The sequence below is a fragment of the Aedes albopictus genome, chromosome 3, assembly GCF_035046485.1.
Source record: "Aedes albopictus strain Foshan chromosome 3, AalbF5, whole genome shotgun sequence".
NCBI lineage: Eukaryota > Metazoa > Arthropoda > Insecta > Diptera > Culicidae > Aedes > Aedes albopictus.
In genome coordinates, this window is record NC_085138.1 from 198292372 (window position 1) to 198315641 (window position 23270).

A 23270-nucleotide genomic window follows, 5' to 3' on the forward strand; every position below is an offset into this window, starting at 1 on the left:
TTGTCACATTTGCACGGACTAGCGAAAATTCTGAGAACGAAATGCTAAGGAACTATGAGAAATGAACGTATTATAAAATTGAAAATAATCAAACTATTGGTTAACCCATTGGGATGGAGGAGTCATTTATGACCCAAGCAATGAAACCGAATATAACGAAAGAAACCAACGAGGTCACGGCAGCAGCGGAAAAATAATCCAGCCCCTAAAGATTAATTCCCTTAAATTTTTCATAATTTGTGCATGTAATTAACTTATGCAACTTCTGAATAACTTTAACTGTTAAAGCATACATATACACTCCCGATCCAAGGTTTGGGGTCACCTCCTCAAAAACATGTCATTCTTTTAGGCCCATATCTTCACCAATTTGCGTCCGATTTCAAAACCCTAGGTCTCATTCAAAAGATAATAAGTCAAAGAAACTTTGAACATGATTTTAAAGAAACTTTTTCAAAAAAAAATATTGTATGTAAACTTAATCCAAAGTTGCCAAATTTTGTAAAAAAATGAATATAAAATTACGGCAGTGTCGCTGAAAATTGGGTCGACCAAATTTTTGGATGAGAGCGGTAATATGACCCATTTTCTATTAGCTTTCAACTGCTTTTTACAGAACTTTGCTAAAAAATCTAAAAAAAAAGTTATTAAGTTAATTAATCCTTGATGTCATCGACCAAAATTTGGGGTCACCCCTCAAAATGATGTATCGGCCAAAAGTTTGGGGTCAATATCGTAAAACATGGAAAAGTGATTTGTTGATATATTTGTCATCTTTCATTCAATTTTAAATCTTCTTGGCTTATTTGAAACAAAATGAATGATACTTACTGTATAGACATTGAACCACACATATTTGTTGAAATTTACATACTAATACTTAACGTAAAGTTGCCTCATTTTTTGAAGTGTGGTGAAATGTGTTAACTTTACATAACATTTTTATATACAAAAATCGTTAAATACGTTAAGTTAAAGACAACAAACGTAAATTTAGTTAATAATTTTTGAAATGAGCCAAAAAGAATTAAAATTGAACTGTAGATGACAAAGATATCACAAAATCACTTTTCCATGTTTTACGAAAGTAACCCCAAACTTTTGGCTGATACATCATATTGAGGGGTGACCCCAAAATTTTGGTCGATGACATGAAGAGTTAATTTACTTAAAAACTTTTTTCTAGATTTTTTAGCAAAGTTCTGTAAAAAGCAGTTGAAAGCTAATAGAAAATGGGTCATATTACCGCTCTCATCTTAAAATTTGCACGACCCCATTTCCAGCGACACTGCCGTAAGTTTATATTAATTTTTAGAAAATTTGGCAACTTTGGGTTAAGTTTACATCCAATTTTTTTTTAAGTTTCTTTTAAATCATGTTCAAAGTTTCTTTGACTTATTATCTTTTTGATGAAACCTAGGGTTTTGAAATCGGACGCAAATTGGCGGAGATATGGGCCTAAAAAAATTACATATTTTTGAGGGGGTGACCCCAAACTTTTGATCGGGAGTGTACATACACTACCCGTCATAAGTACGGACTCACAAAAAGTATTGCAACAATATTGCATCTCCCTGACTTACCTTGGTATCTCCAAAACCTGAGGACTTACAAAGATGCTGTCTTCAGTAAAGTTATTCAGGAGCCCAAAAGCAACAACTTTTCTGAAGGCGGCATTTTTGTAACTGATCTTGTTTTAGAGATATCGAGGTGAGTCAGGGTGATGCAATATTGTTGCAATACTTTTTGTGAGTCCGTACTTTGACGGGTAGTGTATATAGCAAACGAGTTCGAGGCTTTTGAAGTTGCAGCAGTGGAGAAGCAATCCGGCCCTACATGTTAAGAATCTAATGTATTCAAAACAGATTCAAAATATCCAAAAATTCTTCACAATACATAGACCATTTATGCATATAATGCCACATCTTCTTCTTCTTCCTCTTTATGGCTCTACGTCCCCACTGAGACTTGACCTGCTTCGCTTCATTTCCACAGTTATTAATTGAAGGGCTTTCTTTGCCTGTCATTGCAAGAAGTTGTATAGTGTGAGGCAAGTACAATGATACACTATGCCCAAGGAGTTGAGAAAAGTTTTCCGACCGGAACGGGAATCAAACCTGCCGTCTCCGGATTGGCGATCTATAGCCTTAAGGGGCTGTCCATAAACCACGTGGTCATTTTTTTGGGACTTTTCAAACCCCCCCCCCCCCCCGCGTGGTCATTAGTCCATACAAAAAAAATTATTTGTCCATACAAAATGGTCATTGGCCGAACCCCCCCCCCCCCCCTCATGACCACGTGGTTTATGGACAGCCCCTAACCAATAGGCTAACTGAGGCTTTCTATGAATATACCAAAAGATGTTTTTTATTTAAAGGAACTCATGAACACATAATTGTTACACTAGTCTATTATTCCAAGCATTACTCCATCAGCAGTGACTTTGAAAATTCCGCCATTGGGTATTTCTCTGACGGTTTCTCTGGGAGTTTATTTGGATGTCATTTGGAAATTTCTTCGGCAATTTCTTTGTTTATTTTTTTTTTTTCTAAATAACGTTGGGAATTCCTATGGCACTGTTATGGGAGTTGATTTGGATTGATTTTCAGGAGCAAGTGCCCCGTGTTCCATCCTTCTTTTTCCATGTTTATGGGAGAGTGACTAAGATTTAAAAAAAGTAGCCTACGTCAGTGCTACTATGTATAGCGAAGGTTTATCATGTTTACAGACATGACCCATAATATTCGAATTTTTGGGAATCCAGGGTCATCAGAGCGATTAACAAGGATAATGATCCAATCAAAGAACTCTAGTTTTGAATACTATTTTTTCTTTTATACGTTAAGCAAAGAAGAAATAAAAAAGGGTGAATTTCGGGAATGATTTTTAATCTTCTTGCATTACCTCCAATAAAAATTACAAACAAGAAGTGAAAGTTCCATGGATTCTTAACATAATTCGACACACAGTATGTAAAAAAAATAGAAGAAAACAGCCCAATTCTTATATGTTTACATATTATTCTATACACGATGCTAGGACGAACTCGTATGTAAATCAACATGAGATAGTTGACAATGAAATGGGAGGGCCTCAAAGGATCAAGCTTCCTATGTAAGGTTCAATTTAAGTTCGAAATTCACTTACTCCCTATGGATACCGAAGCAAATCCAAAAACATTTAAAGAAACACATAGAAGACACAACAAAAGACAACATAAGTGCTTGAATGTACATAATTGAAACGAAACTAGTTATCTCAAACTGAAAGCACAGGAAATGAAAGCTGGACTGATGAGAAGAAACTAGCAAACTAAAATACATTAAACGAAACAGTTTCAAATTTAGTTAGAATTTTGGCTAATCGCCGTTTTAGCTTCCAGATTAGATAAAACCAATTGAGAGGACGTACGCAACGCACACACAAACACGCTTAGTTAGCTTCCAGCGACAGTGTTATAATTGCACTTATGCATATAGCCGACAAATGTGGTAGTGTGAGGAAGGAGAGCGAGCCGCATAGGACAGTTGATTTTGCTAAAAATAACTACGCGCGTAAAACAGTGTGTCGATAGATAAAAAAAATCTGGACGTGGCAACGGAACGTAGAACACTGCACCTGCAATTATCATCATGCAGATAGTGAATACCTTCTCGTTGTCCGTCTCGGCGGCCACGTTCCCGAATCCGACCTAGAAGAGGGGGAGAAAAACGGGAGACAGGTGTGAATTTTTGGTGGCTGCGATGTGTGCAACATGTATTCGTTATTCGTTCATTTATGTCTATTTGGCGGAAATTGTTGGCAGGATACTAAACCACGAGCAAAGATAACGAACAGTGGCGTGTACAGAGTTCTGGAAAAGGCAAGTTCATATCAGTTCATAGAAGAAAAATTCATACGACAGGCCAGAAGGGCCTGAATAAAAAAAAGTGTAAATTATAAACCTATTATATTCTTATAGGAAACGTCCATAAATGGCGTAGCATTTATTGGACGATTTTTTACTACCCCCCTCCCTCCCTCATCGTACCATATGTTCCCATATTTAATACATGGATCGTCACACAATCAAAGACTCTCCCTTTCCTCTAAAAAGCTACGTCATTTATGGACGCTCCCTTAATGAATCAATTCACAAATTTACAGTTGTAGGTCTACTGCTAAACAATTCATAATCATGAGCATACAACGGGTTTCAGAAACTGTTATCCCACGTTTGCCCTTAAAACACAAACAGCATGCAGTGTTGATGATCTTGCTATCCTCGAAGGCCTTACAATATTGACTACAAAGTATCTTTACTCCAACGCCGAATGTATAGTAGAGCACAATCACAGATAAACAGACGTAACACTTAGAAAAGTTTTCGTAAAAATCCATCGTCCAGTTCACACTATCACCACCTGGTGGACGGACATGTTTCACCAAACACCGCGATGTGCTATTTCTCTGTGGCACCATCTTCGTTGATCTTAGGCGATGTTTCTCACATTTTCTCGAGTGCTTAGGGTTACCAGGTCTTATCGTATTTGCGCTACTCTTTCTGCTGCTGCCGTAGAAGTGAACTGCTTCACATGGACGTCCACTACCACAACGGAGTGGATGGCCATCGAGGGTGAGCGAGAGCAGAGAGAATTAGAGTGGTCAGTGCTCCAAAAGCCACACACTTAATAATTCTGAAATTTGCACGAGACAGAAACATCAAAGAACGTAAACATTTTCAAGACTGAATCACAATTTTGACTCAATTTTACGCGCATCATGTAAGTCCTGGTTGGTTGCGTTAGATGTCAACAAATCTACTTCACCAGAAACGTAGAATTTGTATCATATTCATCTGCCACCTTCTAACTTGGTGAAATAGCCTAGAGGTATGAGATGTGGCTCACGATCAGCAGATCCTGAGTTCGAATCCAGGAATGTCGTTATTTAACTTTTATATGTTTTATCTGTCAGATCGGTTCTAGCGATTGCTAGACGCTATGTAAGTCCTAGAAGACGTAAATTTACATGGTTTGTCCTCTAAATTTGTGTCTTTGATGACGCTCGTATATGTCAGGTTCAGGACATCTAAAATTACATGATTTTTTCTAGGTGTGCAAGGTTCATCAGGGAAGGCGAATCATTGAGATAACGCTGAGCAGGACGGCACAGGTGCGAATTCGAAAGCAGCGAACGCTTCAGCGGTTGAATCTACTTCTTAGAATGCGGTACAGTGCGTCTCATCTCAGGTTCTCCTAGCTGAAGCAGTCGTCGTGATCGAAGAAGACCAAGGTTCTCACTATCCAGCATGAGCGCTATTAGATTCAGGGTCGGAGGGTAACTTCATTACCGAGAATCTCCACCAGACCATGAAAATAGTATTAACTGGACGGACATTTCGATTATGGGCATCGGACAATCACACACGAAGGTATCTCGCTAGATCAAGGCGTTGTCAAATCTCGAAACGCGTCGTACGCTCGATCGATGGAAGTTCTTGTTCTACCGAAGGTCACAGCTTACCTACAAACCTCTAAAGTTCAGGCAAATGGATGGGACATACCGGCCCAAGTCGAATATGATGTAGAATCTACATTGTAGATTAAGATGCTAAAGTGGAGACCATATACGTACATGTTGCCATTTAACCGCGTGTAAAGTGTTTGCATATCGTCTCCACTTAAGCAGCCTATTCAACATCATATGCGATCGTGTGTTGGCTGGGGGTAGACATCGAATTAGAGGAACCGGAGTTTTTCCGGTCAAGAAAGGTCGACTTGGTGTTAGGGATCCAAGCTTTCTTCAGCTTCGTAAGGAAAATTTACTTGGGAAGGGTTTACCTGTTCTCACCGAGTGTGTTTTTGGATGAATAGTGACAGGGAAGTCATTACAGCAAGTCCAAGTACACTTGCAACATGGCATTTTCGGATAATATGGAGAAACTAATGGCACGGTTTTGGACCTGCAAGGAATTGGGAGCCGTCAGCAAATTCTCTCCAGAAGAAACGCGCAATGAGGAGAACTACGAACGGAAATTGGACGGACGGTACACGGTCATTAGGCCGTCCCTTATTTTGCAAAAATTGGAAATGTTATAAGTTCGTTTGTGGAAAATGATCATTTTAGCTAAGAAACGATCATGTCAAAATTTGAAGTCCGTATCTCAAGGCTAAGTGGTCCCTCAAGGGGCCTAAAGTTGTCAAAAATTGTATGGGACCAAAAGAATATGAAATTTTTATCGACATAAAAATATGCTATTCTACTAAAACCGGTGATTTTAGGACCCTTAAGGACCGAGAATGTGCTTAGAATTGCGATATCTCCACTCGTTTTTGAGTTATTGAACAAAATAGGGTAGGTTTCCTTCGAAATCTAAAAAAATGGTCAAAATTGCTGATTTTTCGGTTGTTTTTTTGTCAATAACTCGGAAACGAGTAGAGATATCGCAAATCTAAGCACATTTTTGGCCCTTTAAGTTCCTAAATTCACCGGTTTTGATAGAATAGCATATTTTTATGTCGATAAAAATTTCATGTTTTTTTGGTCCCATACAATTTTTGACAACTTTAGGCCCCTTGAGGGACCACTTAGCCTTGAGATACGAACTTCAAATTTTGACACGATCATTTCTTAGCTGAAACGATCATTTTCCACAAACGAACTTATAACATTTCTAAATTTTGCAAAATAAGGGACGGCCTAACGGTCATCCTCCCCAAGAGCACCGAGGTGTTGGCGGAAATGGGTGAATCGGAAGACTTTGAGGTGGCTACGAGCGGTAGAACGAAGGTTGTCTAAGGATGAGTGTCTTCAGAAGCAGTACTGTGACTTCATGACTGGATATGTGGACCTCGTTCACATTCGAATGGCGAAGGACTGCGAGGAGAATATAGTCAAGCGTTGTTTGTACCCCACCACCCGGTAATCAAGAAGTCCAGCGTCACGACCAAGATGAGAGTGATCTTCGACGCTTCATGTATAAAGTCTACGGGTACACCTACTTTATAATGCACGGTATGCCTGACCAGTCGTTCAGCAAGATCACAGGTCGATCGTTCTCCCCAGTCGGCTGATGTGGAAAAAAGGTTTTGACAGATCTGGACGAATTCGGAGAATACTTCTCTACAATGTGTTTTGTGGACATCACCAGATGGGAAGGTGGATTGTAACAAATTTGAACTGAAAGATCGAAGTAGACGGTGACCGCGAATGCAGGTGTTTTTGCGTTTGACAGCAAATTTTTCGAGTGATTTTTTTTTTCGCGATTTGGCTGATGGTTCGGTGACCCTACGCCACCCGGATTATAGATTCAATGGAAGTTGAATGTTTCGGAGGGTGTTAGCCGTTGTCAGACGAGTATTTCGTCTAAATGTCTTGAAGAGTATGCTGATTGCAAACGGGCTGAAGAGGTTACTTGGTCCACGATGATTACATCGCGTGTGTATACGTATCGGGTCGTGATGACTGCTTCTTGTTTTGATTACCGGATCGCGGTCAGTCTCAATTTTGCGCCGGTGAAAATGAACCACCATGGTATTAAGTCACGGGTTCCCAACCGGTGGTCCGCGGCCCCCTAGGGGGCCGTGAAGCCAGTCCAGGGGGGCCACGATGTTACCAAAATAATTATTAAATTTTTTTCTATGTTGTGCAAATTATACCAAATTTTAATTTTGTGTACCGCCACCCCCAGAAGCCACAATTTGAGGAACAAATTTTCAGTATAAAACGCCTTCAGAAGAAAAAATTTTCGGCTGCGCCGCTATTTTTCAGCTACGACTGAAACTGAAAGTACATTATTGTTTACGAAATGTGAGTGTCGAATAAAACAACGTATTATTGATCGTCGAAAATCCCTGCCACAGTAAGTTTCTGGCTATGTCACTGTGCCCAAAAAACTCGGTTTCGTTCATTTAATTTATATTTTTTTCTAAAAATTTTCATTGGGCCGCAGATGTTTTGACAATTTTTAAAGGGGGCCGCCACGTCAAAAAGGTTGGGAACCTCTGCTCTAGCAGCACCAACTATCGAAGAGGACGTGTATAAATATGGACGTCGTGTAATCTCTGGAGCAGGCGACGTCGAATCGGCGATTGATAAGGCAAGTCGACGCAATGATGATCAGCGGTGGATTCAAACTGTGAAAGTGGGTTTCCAACAGCCCGGAAATACGACAAAGAATTCCAAGGGAATATCTGGCGTAACCAGATTCGAACGTCATTGATTGCGACCAGGATGCAGAGGTTGAAAGTATGGGCTTAACATGGCTTCCAAACGTAGATCAATTCCGTTTCAAGTTCGACGTTCCTCCAATCACCGGGCATCAGATCTTCACTAAACGACAACCCTAGCAACACACATGGTCACAAAACAGTCACGGTAGCGTAGGTAATGGTTGCGCAGTAAGTTACAGTGACTTCTGAGCAACCCTTACATGTGCTGCCGTGACTGTTTTGTAACCATGCGTGTTGCTTGAAAAGTGCTGTGGAGCGACCATCACTTCTGCGATGATCTCCATTCACCGGCTTTGGTGCATGAAGAACGAAGAAGATCAGAATCTTTAATGGGACGACAATCTACGTTTAGAACCAGAGGGGCGATGGTTCAGTTTCGATGGTGACCTCGGAAATCAGGGGTTACGTACAAAAGGCTGAATCACATAAGGCTGAATGATCAAAAGGCTGAAACACATAAGGCTGAATGATCAAAAGGCTGAAAGCATCAAAAGGCTGAAATATATCAAAAGGCTGAAAGATATCAACATGTTGAAAAGTTTTGAAAGTTGTAGAGAATCGAATGAAATGACATTTTGGACATTTATGGCTAATCTATTGGTCTTTGATAAACATTTGACTCGACTTGAAAATGATCATAGGAAACAAAAGAATCTTTGCTCGAAAGTACATTTGGTCAAACGGTCATTTGGTCAAAACCCATTTTACGGAAGAGGAAGTATATGACATTCAATCGATTTGACTATTCATCGAATGGACATCTGGTTACGTAAGCTAACTCTAACTGATGAAAAGAACATAATGTTATGGATTTCGGTATCATAATGTATGTTATTTTACTTTCTTCAGTATCATATCGGCCAATACCCCGCTAATACTAAACTATTTTAGCTCAAATTGACAAAGGATTTCGCCAACAATTTATTTCCACTCGTTTGAAGTATTATGTGTGTCAACTCGGAAACTAGGTTGAATGAGTCTTAGATGTAAACAAATGTTCGGGTAATTCGGGTAATAAGCGGTAGTTGAGACAAAAACTATTGTACCTAACTGTTGCTCAAAAATGTTTGAACTTTGTTCAGTTCTAAATTTATAACGCGTGCGAGCTCTAAATTGAACACTAGCGAAATCCGCGAAACTGAAATGGCCATACCTCTCTACCTGTTTGCACAGATTTCCAACATTTTGAGCTCGTTAGATTCAGAAATTCTTCTGCTATTGGAACCATATCTGAGCGTACCAGTCCGGTCAAAATGGGTTTTGGAAAATCCGGATTTCCAATCATATGATTTAATACAATACAGTAACGGAGTTATTGGCATGAATTATCGAAAATCATAAAATTGCCTAAACCAATAGAGTCTGATCGTCGGTCCATCAGTTGGCCATTTTTGATTAAGTTTCTCAAGGAACTCCGGGTGACTAAACAGATTTATTAGCATCACATATCGACAGAAACTATTTCCCCCAATGTTGTGCGCATAAGAATTCAGAACCGAATTGCAGCACTGCAGTGTGAACGCGTTCAATTTGCATTGAAGTTCATACTCGGCACACTGCGATCAAATATATTTGAACATGCAAATTGAACGCGTCATGAACTGGAAAGGACTGAACCCGTAGCATGCTGACTAACATGTTACCCTGGTATCTGTGATACTAAAATGGTCATATTTGCGCCATTTCACCCTTCAATTTTGGGCTTTTGGGCTAATTCAACCTCCTTTTATTGAAGAGTGAACCAGTCCGACCATCGCATCGTGTGTTTCGAAAAAATCTAAATTCCTGGAGCTGTATTTCAATATCCGAGACCACAATGTCGTACCAAAGGATCTATGATGCATTTCCCTGTGACAAAACATAATAACGTCCAAACATGTAGATGCGGCACAAGGTTCTAGTCCTAGGAAAGAAGACACATAGGATTTAATGATGAAGATAAGCGCATGTGAACTCAGAGTCGAATGGGAACCGAGCGGGCGCTCTTAAGCAGCAAAAGCTCTGACAGGCAAGTTCAATGCTTTGTCGACCAAAAAATTTAAAGTGTACAGTTCATTTTTGGCTCACGTTCTGTTCGAATACAATACTGCTTGAAAGAATAGCCTATTTTATAAGAAGGAGAAACATCTGGTAAAAAGTAAGCAGCTTCAACACCTGAACTTAAATTATGGTTCTTCCAACATTTTAAAAGAAGGAAAACCTTTGATAAAAAAAAGATGCAGCTATAACATTCAAACACAGTAAGAACAGCCTATGTCCAAAAGAAGGGGAAATCTCCGATGAATCGTTTTTAAGGAATATGCGCACGCAGAAGCTCGCTGCATTTTACACATTGGTAAGAATGCCAACACTGAATATATGCAAATACCTCAAAAGAACAGCCTATTTTTAAAAGAAGGAAACATCACTCACGGGTGAGTTATTAGTATGCAGATATTATCATCAAACCTTTCCGCTTGGTTGTTATACTGTACTATTTGCGGCCACAATACTTACTCTTCCATTAGAGATTTTTCCCGCTTTTTTAGAAAGGCTGTTCTTTCGAGGTAAATGCATAGATCATAATTTAACCATTCTACTAGGCTGCCTAGTAAACCTCCTTTGCATTAAAATCATAATAACCCATTCGCCTTAGTGGCATTTGAGGCCTGATATCCTTCGGCATAATGACACAGCACCAACGGGAACGACATTTCGGCAAATGCCACTCCGGGGAATAGCATTCCGGAAAATATAATACCTTGTGTAATACCATCTTTTAAATCATTAAACCCTCAGCTCAGATTCTATAGAGTTCATTATTATGCATATTTCAAGTTTTGGAATTTGCCATGTTTTCAGCCTTTTGTTATTTCAGCCTTTTGTAATTTCAGCCTTTTGTTACATATCCATAGTTTCAGCCTTTTGTATTCAGCCTTATGTGCATTCAGCCTTTTGAAATTCAGCCTTATGTTACCATCCCGAAATCAGATGGCACCTCTCAAGGTGCAGTCTCTACCGCTGTTGAAGTTCTGCGGTGCACTTTTGGTAGCACAGCTTTGAGAAAAGGTAGCAGAATAGCTAAAAACAGATGGTCGAGTTCAATTTTGGACGGATTCCATTGGATAAGGTCACCACCACCGGGAACATGGAAAACTTTCATCGCGAACAGAGTTGCGAAAACGCAAGGTTTGAAAGCAGATCAATAGAAACCCGGCTGATATGATCTCGCGTGGAATCTCGCCAAATAACATTCTTGGGAACGATATGTGGTGACGTGGACCTACCTGGCTGTTAGAAACTCCTGGAAACTGGCCAAAACCCGCGAAAAGCCCGGCGTTGATTTCTTCTGGCCTGTGTATATGAGAGCCGGTCGTGGACGAAAACCAACCAAGGCATACGGCGCAATCTTTGTGTGTATGGCCACGAAGGCCGTGCATAGGGAACTAGTATCAGACTTGTCTACGGAGTGGTTTCTACAGACGTTGAGACGTTTCTTTGCACGCCGGGGGCTCTGTACGGATATCCCTACGGATAAAAGAACGAATTTTGTGGGAGCAAGAAACCAAATCCGAGGATCTATGTTGTTCTGAACAGAGGGACTGAAGGAATCAGGCCTCAACCCTAAGAATATCTACAAGATCAAGTGCTACAAAGAGGACAGGAAATACCGAGACTTACTATATTTGGTCCCCCTTCCCAAGGGGCAACCACGTTGAAAGAGGTTCTGAGGTTTGGTTACGAGGTCAAAAATTGCAACTTCCCAAGTCTCTGCTCCAACTGTGGGGGAATCACGCTACTTCCGCCTGCGCAGCCGAACCAGCAACCTAGGAAGCAGCAGAAAAACATCGAGTTGGAGTTGCTCAAATCGTAAGGTGCCAAACCGGCCCAGCATCAAGTAAACGCCGGCGAACCCCCCTCTCCCCCCCCTAGGTTTCTCATAGACCCCGTCATCGAGGTTATCCTTCCAACGTCCACCTCGCAGGCCATCAACCAGCTTGCATCTCCGGTCAGCGTGATGCAGAAGATACTCATGCAAACGATGCAATTCTTTTTTTTAATTCTTCAATCACATATCCTTATTTACAGCTCTTTTTGTCCACTAGGGCACTGCGTGAGCGATTCCAATTTGAAGCTGTACTTACAATTTGAACAGCGCCTACATGCATTCTATTCTAATTCTACTATATCCAACTGGTTGTCGTTGCACTGTTTTCACTTTCTACCCTATCATGGTAGAATGATGAGCACGAGGAAGCTGATGTGTGGCTGTTGGTTATTCCTGTTTCCAGTCCGATTGGGGGTCCATTATGAGTTGCCGTTCGCCGATGTCCAAGTATCCGGGTCCATTTGAGCCATAGGCTAAGAGGAGGGTCAGTGTCAGCTGCTCTCAAAGGGAAAGAGCAACTGATGAAAGTGCCGGGGCTGGGATCGAACCCATGACCATCTGCTTATGAAGCAAACGTGTAGCAACTACGCCACTGGCCCGGGCAATGATGCAATTTTTCTTGCGCTGCAAAATTCACCTTCAAGTTCCTTTTGAAAAACCACCATCGAGTGACCATGAGCCGACAACGGCATGGTTTACAGTTGCAGAACATAAACGTACACAACGTCCAGATATACTGAATGCGATCAGCCCAGAACCGAGTTCAGTGGAAAATCAAACTAATCGGCCGTTCCAAAATCAATGGTTATCGAAAACTTCGAGTTTTGCTGAGACTCGTTGCAGGATAATATGAACAAAGCATTGCTTTGTTTATGGCTGTACGTTCCCACTAGAACTTGGCTTGCCTCTCTTCAACTTAATGTTCTTTGAGCAATTCCACAGTTATTAATTGAAGGGCTTTCTTTGCCTGCCATAGCATGAATTTGTATATTGTGAGACAAGGAAAGCAGGACCTTGCCCAGAGAGTCGAGAAAATTTTTCCGACAAGAACGGGAATCGAACCCACCATCTCCGGATTGGCGATCCATTAGGCTAACTGGAGACCCCAGTTATAAGTATAAAACCCAAAAAAAAGTTTATAAATAGGTAGTTGAATAAGGAATGAGATATTTTTGGAAGTATAAAGAACGGATTTGCTCTACAGTATGACCCATAAAAAAATGCGACATTCCATTTTTTTGCGGTATTTGATGATTTTTAATGAAATAATCCTAATGAATCAAACTTTTTTGGATTAGGATACAATAAGGAGGTCATTGTCATACAGGATCTCTAAATTTTTTGTCAAAATATTCATTGGTTACGTATATGGGATACCTTATGATTGTTAACGATTTCTAAATAAAATCAAGTTTCCTCTAATATTCAGAGCAAAATGAACTAAGACAAAAACTTTTAAACACATGGAAACCATGGAGAAATATGTACTCTTTAATACGCCCATGTTTGTAAAATATTTTAAACATAATTTCAAATGTTTAGGAAACAAAAACTTAAAAAGGTGCTACATATTAAAAACCGTATTTCGACACCAACATTTCAAAAGGGCGTAACTGCTTTTGGAATCATCACCTTCTTTTAAAGCTGTGGATCATGTGTTATGATTTCCATGTTTTTCACAACAAGTACCAGATGGGAAAAACTCTCCTCTTTCCGACAACCACGGTGGTTTGAGTGTAAGGGAGGCAGTACGACCTACAGCTTTGAAAGAAGGTATTACTTCCAAATGCAGTTACGCCCTTTTGAAATGTTGGTGCCGATTTAAGATAAATTAATAAAAAACTTAACACTGTTTGAAAATTTTTCAAAACAATTTTTTGTTGATGAAGGCATATAAACCTACCTTCATGATAGGTACAAATACTAAGTACTTAAAAACAATTTCATGCATAAAACATAATATTTTCTAAAAATTATCATTTGTCAAATAATTCAATTTTCAGAAAATGTCTCCTAATTTATAAGTTAATATTTTTTTCGTTCTTGTCCGACGAACCAACGAACTCCTAAAGACCTTATCCTGCCATAAAAGTACTATCTTGAAAATAAAATTTGATTGAATGTGATTGAAAGCAATTGAAAGAAAATTATATCCTTAAAAAACGGCCTCTGGCGCGTGGACGATTTCGACATCCATATGTTCAACGTTATATTTCCAAAGGTATGTGCATGAAATCCGTCTATGTTCCTTTGCCATTATCAGATAAGTGGCTCTACTATACTATCCAATAGATACATGCAAGGTTAATCAGTTCGAAGTAGGGGAACGATGACTTCGAAAACTGTCGCATTTTTTTATGGGTCATACTGTATCATGCAGTGGGCTGAAACTTCATCGATGAGGAAAAATAAAAATAAAACGAACAAAATCGCAAATTATGAGAAACACTTTCAACACTGATTTTTTAAATGCCATGGAACATATTGATGATTTTTTTACTCAACACCACCTGTGCACGCCACTGTCGCCGAAATAGTGCTGATGCACCTGTTTTAAAATTTAAAACTTAATTTGGATCGCTTGTAGCGAAGCAATCCCCACGGGAGATTTGTAACGTGTTGAACACCCGAATCAATTTTGAATGCATAGAGCGAAAACCCTTTAGCGGGAAGCTGTGAGAAGAGACAAAATTGGATCAATATTTTAATTTGCTTACCGATGTCATACATGTCATCGTGAAATAGAGCGCTGTAACGTACATCGTTTTCCTTGACGGTCCATTGACCAGTTCTGGCGCATTAGACTCGTTCGACCAGATGTACGAGTACGGACTTTGCGTGACATTCGCCAGCTTCCACAACCAACTGTACTGCACCTGTGAACGAGATGGGACGAGAACAATCGAATCGAGTAATGTAGTTCCAGTAATTGTTATTGCCACCGATGCTGATAATAAATTTTGACAATTCTAATTAGCTTCACTCGCTTACCCCATTGTCGGCATCGCTGCGACCTATCGAATACCAGATGCACGCCAGCCAATGGGCCACCAGCATGTAAAAGCACAACAGCAGAATCAACATTGCCGCTCCATACTCCAGGTAACGGTCCAATTTCCTAACAACTCGCCCCAATCGCAACAATCGAACTACTTTCAGTGCGCTGAAGAGTGATCCGATGCCCTGGAAAAGCAAAACTTTATCAATGATTCATTCACAAGCGAAACTGGTAGTTGATAGTCCCGAAACGGTATAGGACACTGTGATTTGCATAAGCCCGGGCGGGCCTTAGCCACCACAAACCAACCCATAAATGCGCGCCGACTCTGTGACTGCAACTGCACTGAGAAAGTTTGACACCTCTGAGCTATGCAGGTTGTTTATTTGAATATTTATCTCAATGGTGCATCACCACCGGCATAATGGATACGGCCTAGCCTAAAGCTTCCACGGAATTGTAGAATAAGGCCTAACTGGGAGGTAGTGGTAACAGGATAAATACTGTCGGCAACAATAGGGATAAATGAAACAATGAGTGTGAAGCAATGCAGATTTGGAATGGCCATTTCTCATGCCATGAAGGACAACAAACACATTATGCTGGAACATGGCGCAAAATATGCAGTTTTGTATGTACATAATACAAATAGGGAAGTGGAACCATATCGGCAGAGGTCCTATTTTGGGCACTTTTCTGCTATAACTCAGCCAATTCTGACCCAATTGACACAATTTTTGGAACGCGATTAGATACGTATAGTCAAGTAAATTGGTATGGAATTGACTGAGTTATAACGAAGAGTGCCCAAAATACCGGCCGCTGCCCAAGTGGTACGCTACCCTAAATGCCTTTTTACGCGTGTCATATGGCAAGCCTTAGACGAGAACACTATATTTAAGTCCTTACATCCATTACCTGTAAAGGATGTGGAAAACTTTATTGTACATTTTTGTTGTGTTTTTTGAACTATTGCGTAGATTTTTAATTGAAAAACAGTATTATCAAAAGAATTAGCTTTGCTTTGATATTGGCACATATGTATACGAATACATATTATGTTAAGGTCAAGGTTAAAATGCACACGAATCTCCGTTACTAGTGTTGATTCAGAGACCTTAAATTCCGCACGATTTGGATAATCTGAGAACTCTGGAAGATAATTGATGCTCTGAAAATTAATTATACATGATTTCCCAGTCAACCAGTGATCGTATAAGATGTTAAAGTGGAGGCGATATGCGTATATTTTACATGCGCCGTAATGGAGGCATACACGCATGCCACATATGGCCTTCACTTAATCATCTTATGCAACATCTTCCATGATTATTGGTTTTCTGGGTTGTGTTGCAACTGTGACCTAAACGGAAAAGGTCAAATATGTCTACTGTTGGTATTGGAGCACATAATATATTTTGTCCAAACATTTAATCTTCAGAATAATTTGAATGATATACTACAACAATATGATTAAAGTATAACATGCATTCAAAAAAAAACTTTGAACTTGTAAAATGCATCATACCCAATTTGGCACTTTTTAGTTGGGGAAATGAAACTACTAACTCGATGCCCTGTTACGAGCGTAGATCCAAAGGCCTTACCTTCAGAGAGTTTTGGATGGCCCAGAGTAGCTCTATTACACTTGCATTCCACACCTTCCAGAGCAATATTGAAGAGTAGGCATGAGAGTCCATCAGATTGTCACAGTCCCCGGCTTGATTCGAAAGAATTGGATAGTTCACCTAGAACCTGGTTTTGCACACCGTGCATCTTGGCTTTAATTAGTATAGTCAGCTTCTCACGAAAGCTGTTTTCATCCATGATTTTTCACAGTGTGCGGTCGTATCGTATGCCGCCGTCGTGTCGTATGCCGCCTTGAAGCCGATGAGCAGGTTATGCGTTGGACCTGCTATCCACGGCATTTCAGGAGGATTTGCCGTACGGTGAAGATCTGGTCCGTTGTAGAACGGCTGTCGCTTGATAGCTTTCCACGAACTCATTTGTTTTAGGTGACAGACGACGGAAGATGATCTGGGATAGCCATTGTCGGCAGCGGTCAAAATAGTCGCCAAATGGTCGACTTTTTGTGAATGGGACAGATTACCCCTTCCTTACACTCCTCTGGTAGCTGTTCGGTTTCCCAGATCCTGATTACCAACCGGTGCAGACTTTTCTGGGACTATCTTGATGAGTTTAGCTGGCGATACCATCCTTACTAGCTGCTATGTTGGATTTAAGCAGGTGAATGTCATCCATAACTTCTCTCAGCGTGGGAATTGGCTCATTTCCGTCTTCTGCTGCATTAGCGTTGTCGTTCCCTCCGTTATCGTTGTCACTCGTGCCTACATCCTCGTACGCCAGTCAGGTGCTCGCCGAAATGCTGCTTCCACCTTTCGATCCCCTCACGTCCGTCCATCAAGAGGCCTCCGTCCTTATCCCTGCATATTTCGGTTCATGGCACGAAGCCGTTGCGGGGTGCGTTCCACGTTCTGCCGGGTTACTTGCTGTAGCATTACTGCCCGTGCTGCGTTCTTCTCCTCCAAAATTGCTCTGCACTCCTCGTTGTACCACTCGTTTCGTTGACTCCTATGGTGCTTTCGGCTGCGATGTTTATGGCTGCTCTTACTGTTCTCCTGCAGTCCTCTGGAGGGTCCCCATCGAGCTGGCTCTTTTCTGGCAACGCTGTCTCGAGACTCTGCGCGTATGTTGAGGTGACATCCTATTGCTTCATTCGCTCAAAGTTGTACCGTGATGGCCGCTGGTACAACTGATGACGGAAAGTTTTGGGCGCAGTTTGACCATCACCAGATAGTGGTCGGCTACGATAGATCCTGACTTGGATAATGTTGGAGGAATGCCGTCCATCAATCAGAACGTGGTTAATTTGCGATTCCGTCTGCTGTGGTGATCTCCAACCTCCAAGGAGGCTGTGTTGGAAAAAGGTACTACGCATGGTCATGTTTTTGGAAGCGGCAAAACCAATGAGTCTTTTTCGTTCGTCATCTGGTGGGCATGATTAGCGTTCGAGCTGCGTGTAACATGCGTCTTTGTCATCATTAGTGCTTCCGGAGTGAGGGTTGTGCACGTTTATTATACTGAAGTTGAAAAATCATTGATTGATTTGTCTTTATTAGAGAGACTTTCAGCCCTCTGAAAAATCAGCCCTTGATCCTAAACCTGTACATTCTTTCGTCGATCGGCCATAGAATGTTAGAACTTCGGCTATAATGTTTAAATGCAAAATTTGAAAAAAATTCTATCGGGGAAAATTTGAGTTGGCTGAGTTTTTGGCTATTTTCCATACTAAAAATCAATAATTACTGTTTTTGCCCAAAAAACGTCCCATACAAAATGAATGGAAAAATTTTCGCCGATGAAATATTTTCTAGTTTTCCGATTATGAATATGTAGCCCAAATACTAATCGTTTTCGAAGAAAAATCCGAGGTACATGAATGTTCGATAATAATCGAAATTTTGACACCGTGCGCCTCTGCATGTCACCCATCATGATTAAATCAGTTCCCAGGTCACGTGTGTTGCCGCAGCTCTGGTAGATGGTATGATTACCTCTAAACGTTCACACCATGAGTCTTGTCTAAGCACAACTCCTGCAGTGCTACGATGCCGAACCCGCGGTTCTTCAGTAGATCGGCAAGTATACGGGTGCTCCCAATGAAGTTGAGAGATCGGCAGTTCCACGTAGCGAGTTTCCAATCGCAAGTCCTCTTTGCTCGCTGGGGTCGTTGCCGTTGGTCTCGGTAGGTATTATTCTGCTGCTGATTTATCGTTACAATGTTTTGATTTTACGGCTGGCTCGTAGAGCATGCCACCAACCCCCAACTTTCCGGAGGACCATAGTAAGTGCACAGTTGAGCTTAGAGCCCTTCTCCTAACATGGGGATCAGACGCTGTTGTAAGCCGCTCCTCGTGTGGAGAACAGACGCTCAGGTTTGCAGAAACAACCTCCCCCTCTTCCCGGTCAGTCTACGACGAAAGTTCCCACAGGGGTTGGTTACTCGATCTTCCTTAAGGTTGCTCGCAGCCCGGCCGGTATCACGCAGAGGTAAGAATATGAGTTGCTGGGCAGAGGCTAGTGGTCTCAATGAGATCTGTATTGCGCGAATTACACAGCCTTTATCGTGCAAATGATTGATCTTTTTCTGGATCTTTCTATTGTCGCGCTTATCTTTTATTAGAGTCATGCGGCGGTGGTACGCTCGCAAGGCATACAGCCGCAGTGACACTCGCAAGGCAAAACAAAAGAAAATTCATGAGTTTAGTTATCACTAGTATTGGCCTTACAATTAGGACTTCACAACGTTATAGGTTGTGAAGTGGACCTGGTGGGATGATTTGAGTACATGACTATCACGCCGAGGACCTGGGATCAGATTCCACATCCGACAAACTCACACAAGGTGTGTTCTTCCTTCGTAAGGAAAGTAAAGCGTGGGTCTTGAGACGGAAATCTCGGAATTATTATTAGTAATTAAAAAAATGCATCAGTAGTCGCAGCTACAACTTTTGGAGGAATCCTCGTAGATATTCCTGCTGGACTGTATCAAAAAATTCCTAAAGATATCTCAAGATGATTTCCTGCAATAAAACCAAGAAGAATTTCTATAGAAAAAATCTACGAGGTATACCTGAAGGAATCCCAAAAAAAATCCGAAAATATTTTTTAAACTTTATAAAAAGAACACATATAAGGAATCGCTTGGGAAATCTCATCATGATTCCTATGGAAAACCCAGCAAGAATTTCTATGAATATCGTAAGAGGAAGAGTTTCTGAAAGCAGACATTTCTAGAAGAATTCGAAGTTGAAAGAACCCACGGAAAAATGCATAGAAGAGCGCCAAGAGAAAATCTAGCAGAACGTAAAATTTCTGAAGAAATCTCTACAGGCAAGTCTGGAGGAATTTTTGGGAATCTGTGAAGCAAATACAGGGATTTATTCAGGAAACCCTTAGAAAAATCACAGCAGGGACTTCTGGGGGATTTCCAAGAAGCATGCTTCGGAAGAATCTCAATGAATATCCCTGGATTTAAAATAAATCAAGTAATTCTGATTATGTGAAACATTCTTACAAGAAGTACAAATAATTTATAAATTGGCTGTTGAAAACTTTAAAAACAACGCAGCATTAGCTCAAATAAAAAATAAGAGAAAGTTATTACATGCACCATAGAAATGTTTAAAAATATTAAAATAAACATAAAAATCAGTTTCAAGTACTTACGTCGTCATCGTGATCGAAAGCGTTGAAGACATCGTATGGCAGACAGCTAAGCAAATCAATGATGAACCACGATTTTAAATAATTCATACGAATAACCTTCGGATCACTGACCACCTCTCCGCCCGGGCCAACGAACGTAGTGTGGAAATTTAATACTGAAATTAGATGCGGAAAAGCTCATTAGAATAGGCGGAGAATATGGTAAACTGAAACAAGTAATCGGCAATAAAAGTTGAGAGTTTTCCCAACCCTAACCCCTATTTGCGATTCAAATCGACCAGCCTCGGATGCCCAACAATGATAATTTTTTTCACTATCCAATATGTTATTCAAACATTCAGGTCACTCTAGCGCTTCACGAACAAATAATTGGAATTTTGCAGAAATGAGTACGCAATTTGCTTCAACAACTGGCACTTGGCACAGGACCCCTGGAAAAAAATCTTATTGTCTTTGCAATTGTGTCTCAATTAGACGTGAATAATTAAGCAGGGGTGAGCGTTCGAAGCTGATCGATGTGCTTTGTCTGGGTCGAACTACTGCCGCCGAACCGCAATTTATATAGTTAGAAGGTAGAGCAACAGTCAATCAGTGTAGTCAATGTGTACTTACCAATATCTATGAAAAATATTACATCTACTATCGAATCGACTACTAGTAGTGACACATCCTCGGATGTTTTGTTCTTGAAGGCTACATTATATGGTACCTAGGGGTGGTAGAAACATGGGTGTCCAGGATAATTTGTTGCACGAAAGAGCGAACAACACTGTCAACTTGCAAAGGCTAGTTTCGTATCTTTCTTTGTTGTGGAAGTTCAATAATAGTGTGTTTGTTTGTTTGAAAATTATATCAGAAATAAAGCTTAAACAAACAAATTTTTAAAAGAAGGCATTCAAACTTTCATATTGCTCGACAACTCATGTGCGAATGTGGTCACCACTAGTTCCTATCTCAGCCTTCCCCGAGTTCTTCTCGGTGTTTCTTCAGTGTTTTTCGCGGAACCGCTACCAGAGCCTTTAGTGGGATTCCTCACAGCGTTTTTCCGTGATTTCTTTGATCAAATTTCATGGGATTTCAACAAGAGTTTGTCCAGGATTTTTCCCGGAAGTTATCCCGAGATTTTCCCTGGAGTTCCTCTCAAAATCCCTACAGAAGGACCTCCAGAACTTTCTTCCGGATTTCTCCCAAAGTTAACATATTGCCAGAGCTCCTCCACGAAGTTCTCTCAGAACTTTTCGGGACTAACACAACTCCTGAGATTTCACCCGGGATTTGTCTAAGACGAATTCCCGGTATTTTCTAAAAGTTCTTCCAACTATTACTTCCGAAGCTCTTCGCGGGGCTCCTTTTGAAATTTTCCTGGAATTCCAAAAGTTATCTAAAAATCTGTAGAAGAAATTTGTAGAATTACCTTTATTTATCAAACTATAACAATGCACGTCTCAGGTAGTACTTAACATTTCATCAACATCAAGGATCAACGCACATCAACAGTAATAAATCTTCTCCGCGTTGGAGTGTCTAATAAAAGCGCAAGCACAAGACGCCTCGCTCGCTCGTCCAGATAAGAAACGAAACTACCCATCCCAGCCGACAGTGCCAGAGTAAGATTTGGTTCAAGATTAGATTTGAGAGCCGAGCTCGAGATACCTACCATAATTGCAGTATAAAATGTTAAACACAATATCACCCAATCCCAGATTGCTTTAAATGCACAATAATGCAGTAAAATATGCGGCGGTGTTTTTGGCGCTTCCTGACGATATTGTGGCATAACATCGGCACTTAATGACATCATCTGGTGGTTGGTTCGGCGTCCAACACGGTGTCCAGTCCACGAGTGGGTGGCGTCCAGCAGCGAGAGATAGGATAACAAAAAAAAGGACGAAAAGTGACAAGAATTAGTTGGCTGGTATGAAGCAGATAAATTGAGCGAAAAGAAAAATGAGCTTCGATATTAAAGGGAAAACCAGAGCACAAGGTTATTTAAAATTAAAATTGTGATACTGTAAGCTAACCATAACAACAGCTGAATAATTTATGCCGATGGCAGCGATGTTGACGGGTCCTCCCGGGCGCCCTAGGAAGGAAACCTAAAGTATATATCAATATGAGACTCGGCTGCTGCTAACTTTCGCATTGTTTGCAACAGGAGCATTCCAGTCGTTGCTATCCCGAATCTGAGGCATCTGGGCGGAGTTGTTGTAATGTTGAAACAACAATGCAGTGTGCTCGTTATGGCATTTTGATACACAGATACGGCGGAATATAGCGTCGAGAGTTATTATCCAAATGTCCAATCTTAGGGCTTTGTTCATATTGTGTATCTGATGATGTTTTTGAAATAATAGTGACGAGGCATTCACATATTTTGGGTGTGAACAAAACTTATCCGAGCATAAAATTTTACGCAGTAAACTTTAAACCATTTTTTTTTTGCTCATCAAATAATTTTATGGAAATGTTTAACAGAATTCTAACTGTGATACTTCAAAAATACTGTTAGGGATTCTCTGGAACTTACTCCTTTTTTGCTGGGATTCTTCCAGGCAAGGTTGTTTTCGATCACCTGGCAATCGTTTGATTCATTTGTCCATAACTCAGTTCAGAAGCCTAATATTCAAATGTTGTGTTCGGCAAAGTTGTAGATTAGTATTTTTCCTATAATTATCACCAAGAACGCCATATTCTAACTTTAATATTCACGGCGTAAAAGTGTTAATACCACCTACTCCTACGACGATCGGATTTTTCAATCGTTTAGTATGAGTAGGTAGTACTAGCGCTTTAGCGCATTATATATGAGAGTCAGAATATGGCTTCCTTAGTGATAATTAGGAAAAACACTAATCTATAACTTTGCCGAGCATAGCATTTCAATGTTAGGTTTCTGAACTAAGATATGGACAAATGAGTCAAATGATTTCCAAGTGATCGA

At 40.6% G+C, this 23270-nt stretch overlaps 1 protein-coding gene across 5 annotated transcripts in view; it reads right to left on the minus strand.

The window, feature by feature from the left end:
• LOC109428138 (potassium voltage-gated channel protein eag) overlaps nucleotides 1-23270 on the minus strand; it is a 140289-nt gene that overhangs the window by 24364 nt on the left and 92655 nt on the right. For all 5 annotated transcript variants that reach the window (XM_062858390.1, XM_062858389.1, XM_062858388.1 and 2 more), the window contains 6 exons: nucleotides 21987-22130; nucleotides 20942-21038; nucleotides 20330-20484; nucleotides 15073-15264; nucleotides 14799-14957; nucleotides 3619-3691 (listed from right to left, as the gene is read on the minus strand). In XM_062858390.1, the coding sequence (XP_062714374.1) occupies nucleotides 3619-3691; nucleotides 14799-14957; nucleotides 15073-15264; nucleotides 20330-20484; nucleotides 20942-21038; nucleotides 21987-22130 (820 nt within the window). The remainder of the gene's footprint in view (nucleotides 1-3618; nucleotides 3692-14798; nucleotides 14958-15072; nucleotides 15265-20329; nucleotides 20485-20941; nucleotides 21039-21986; nucleotides 22131-23270) is intronic.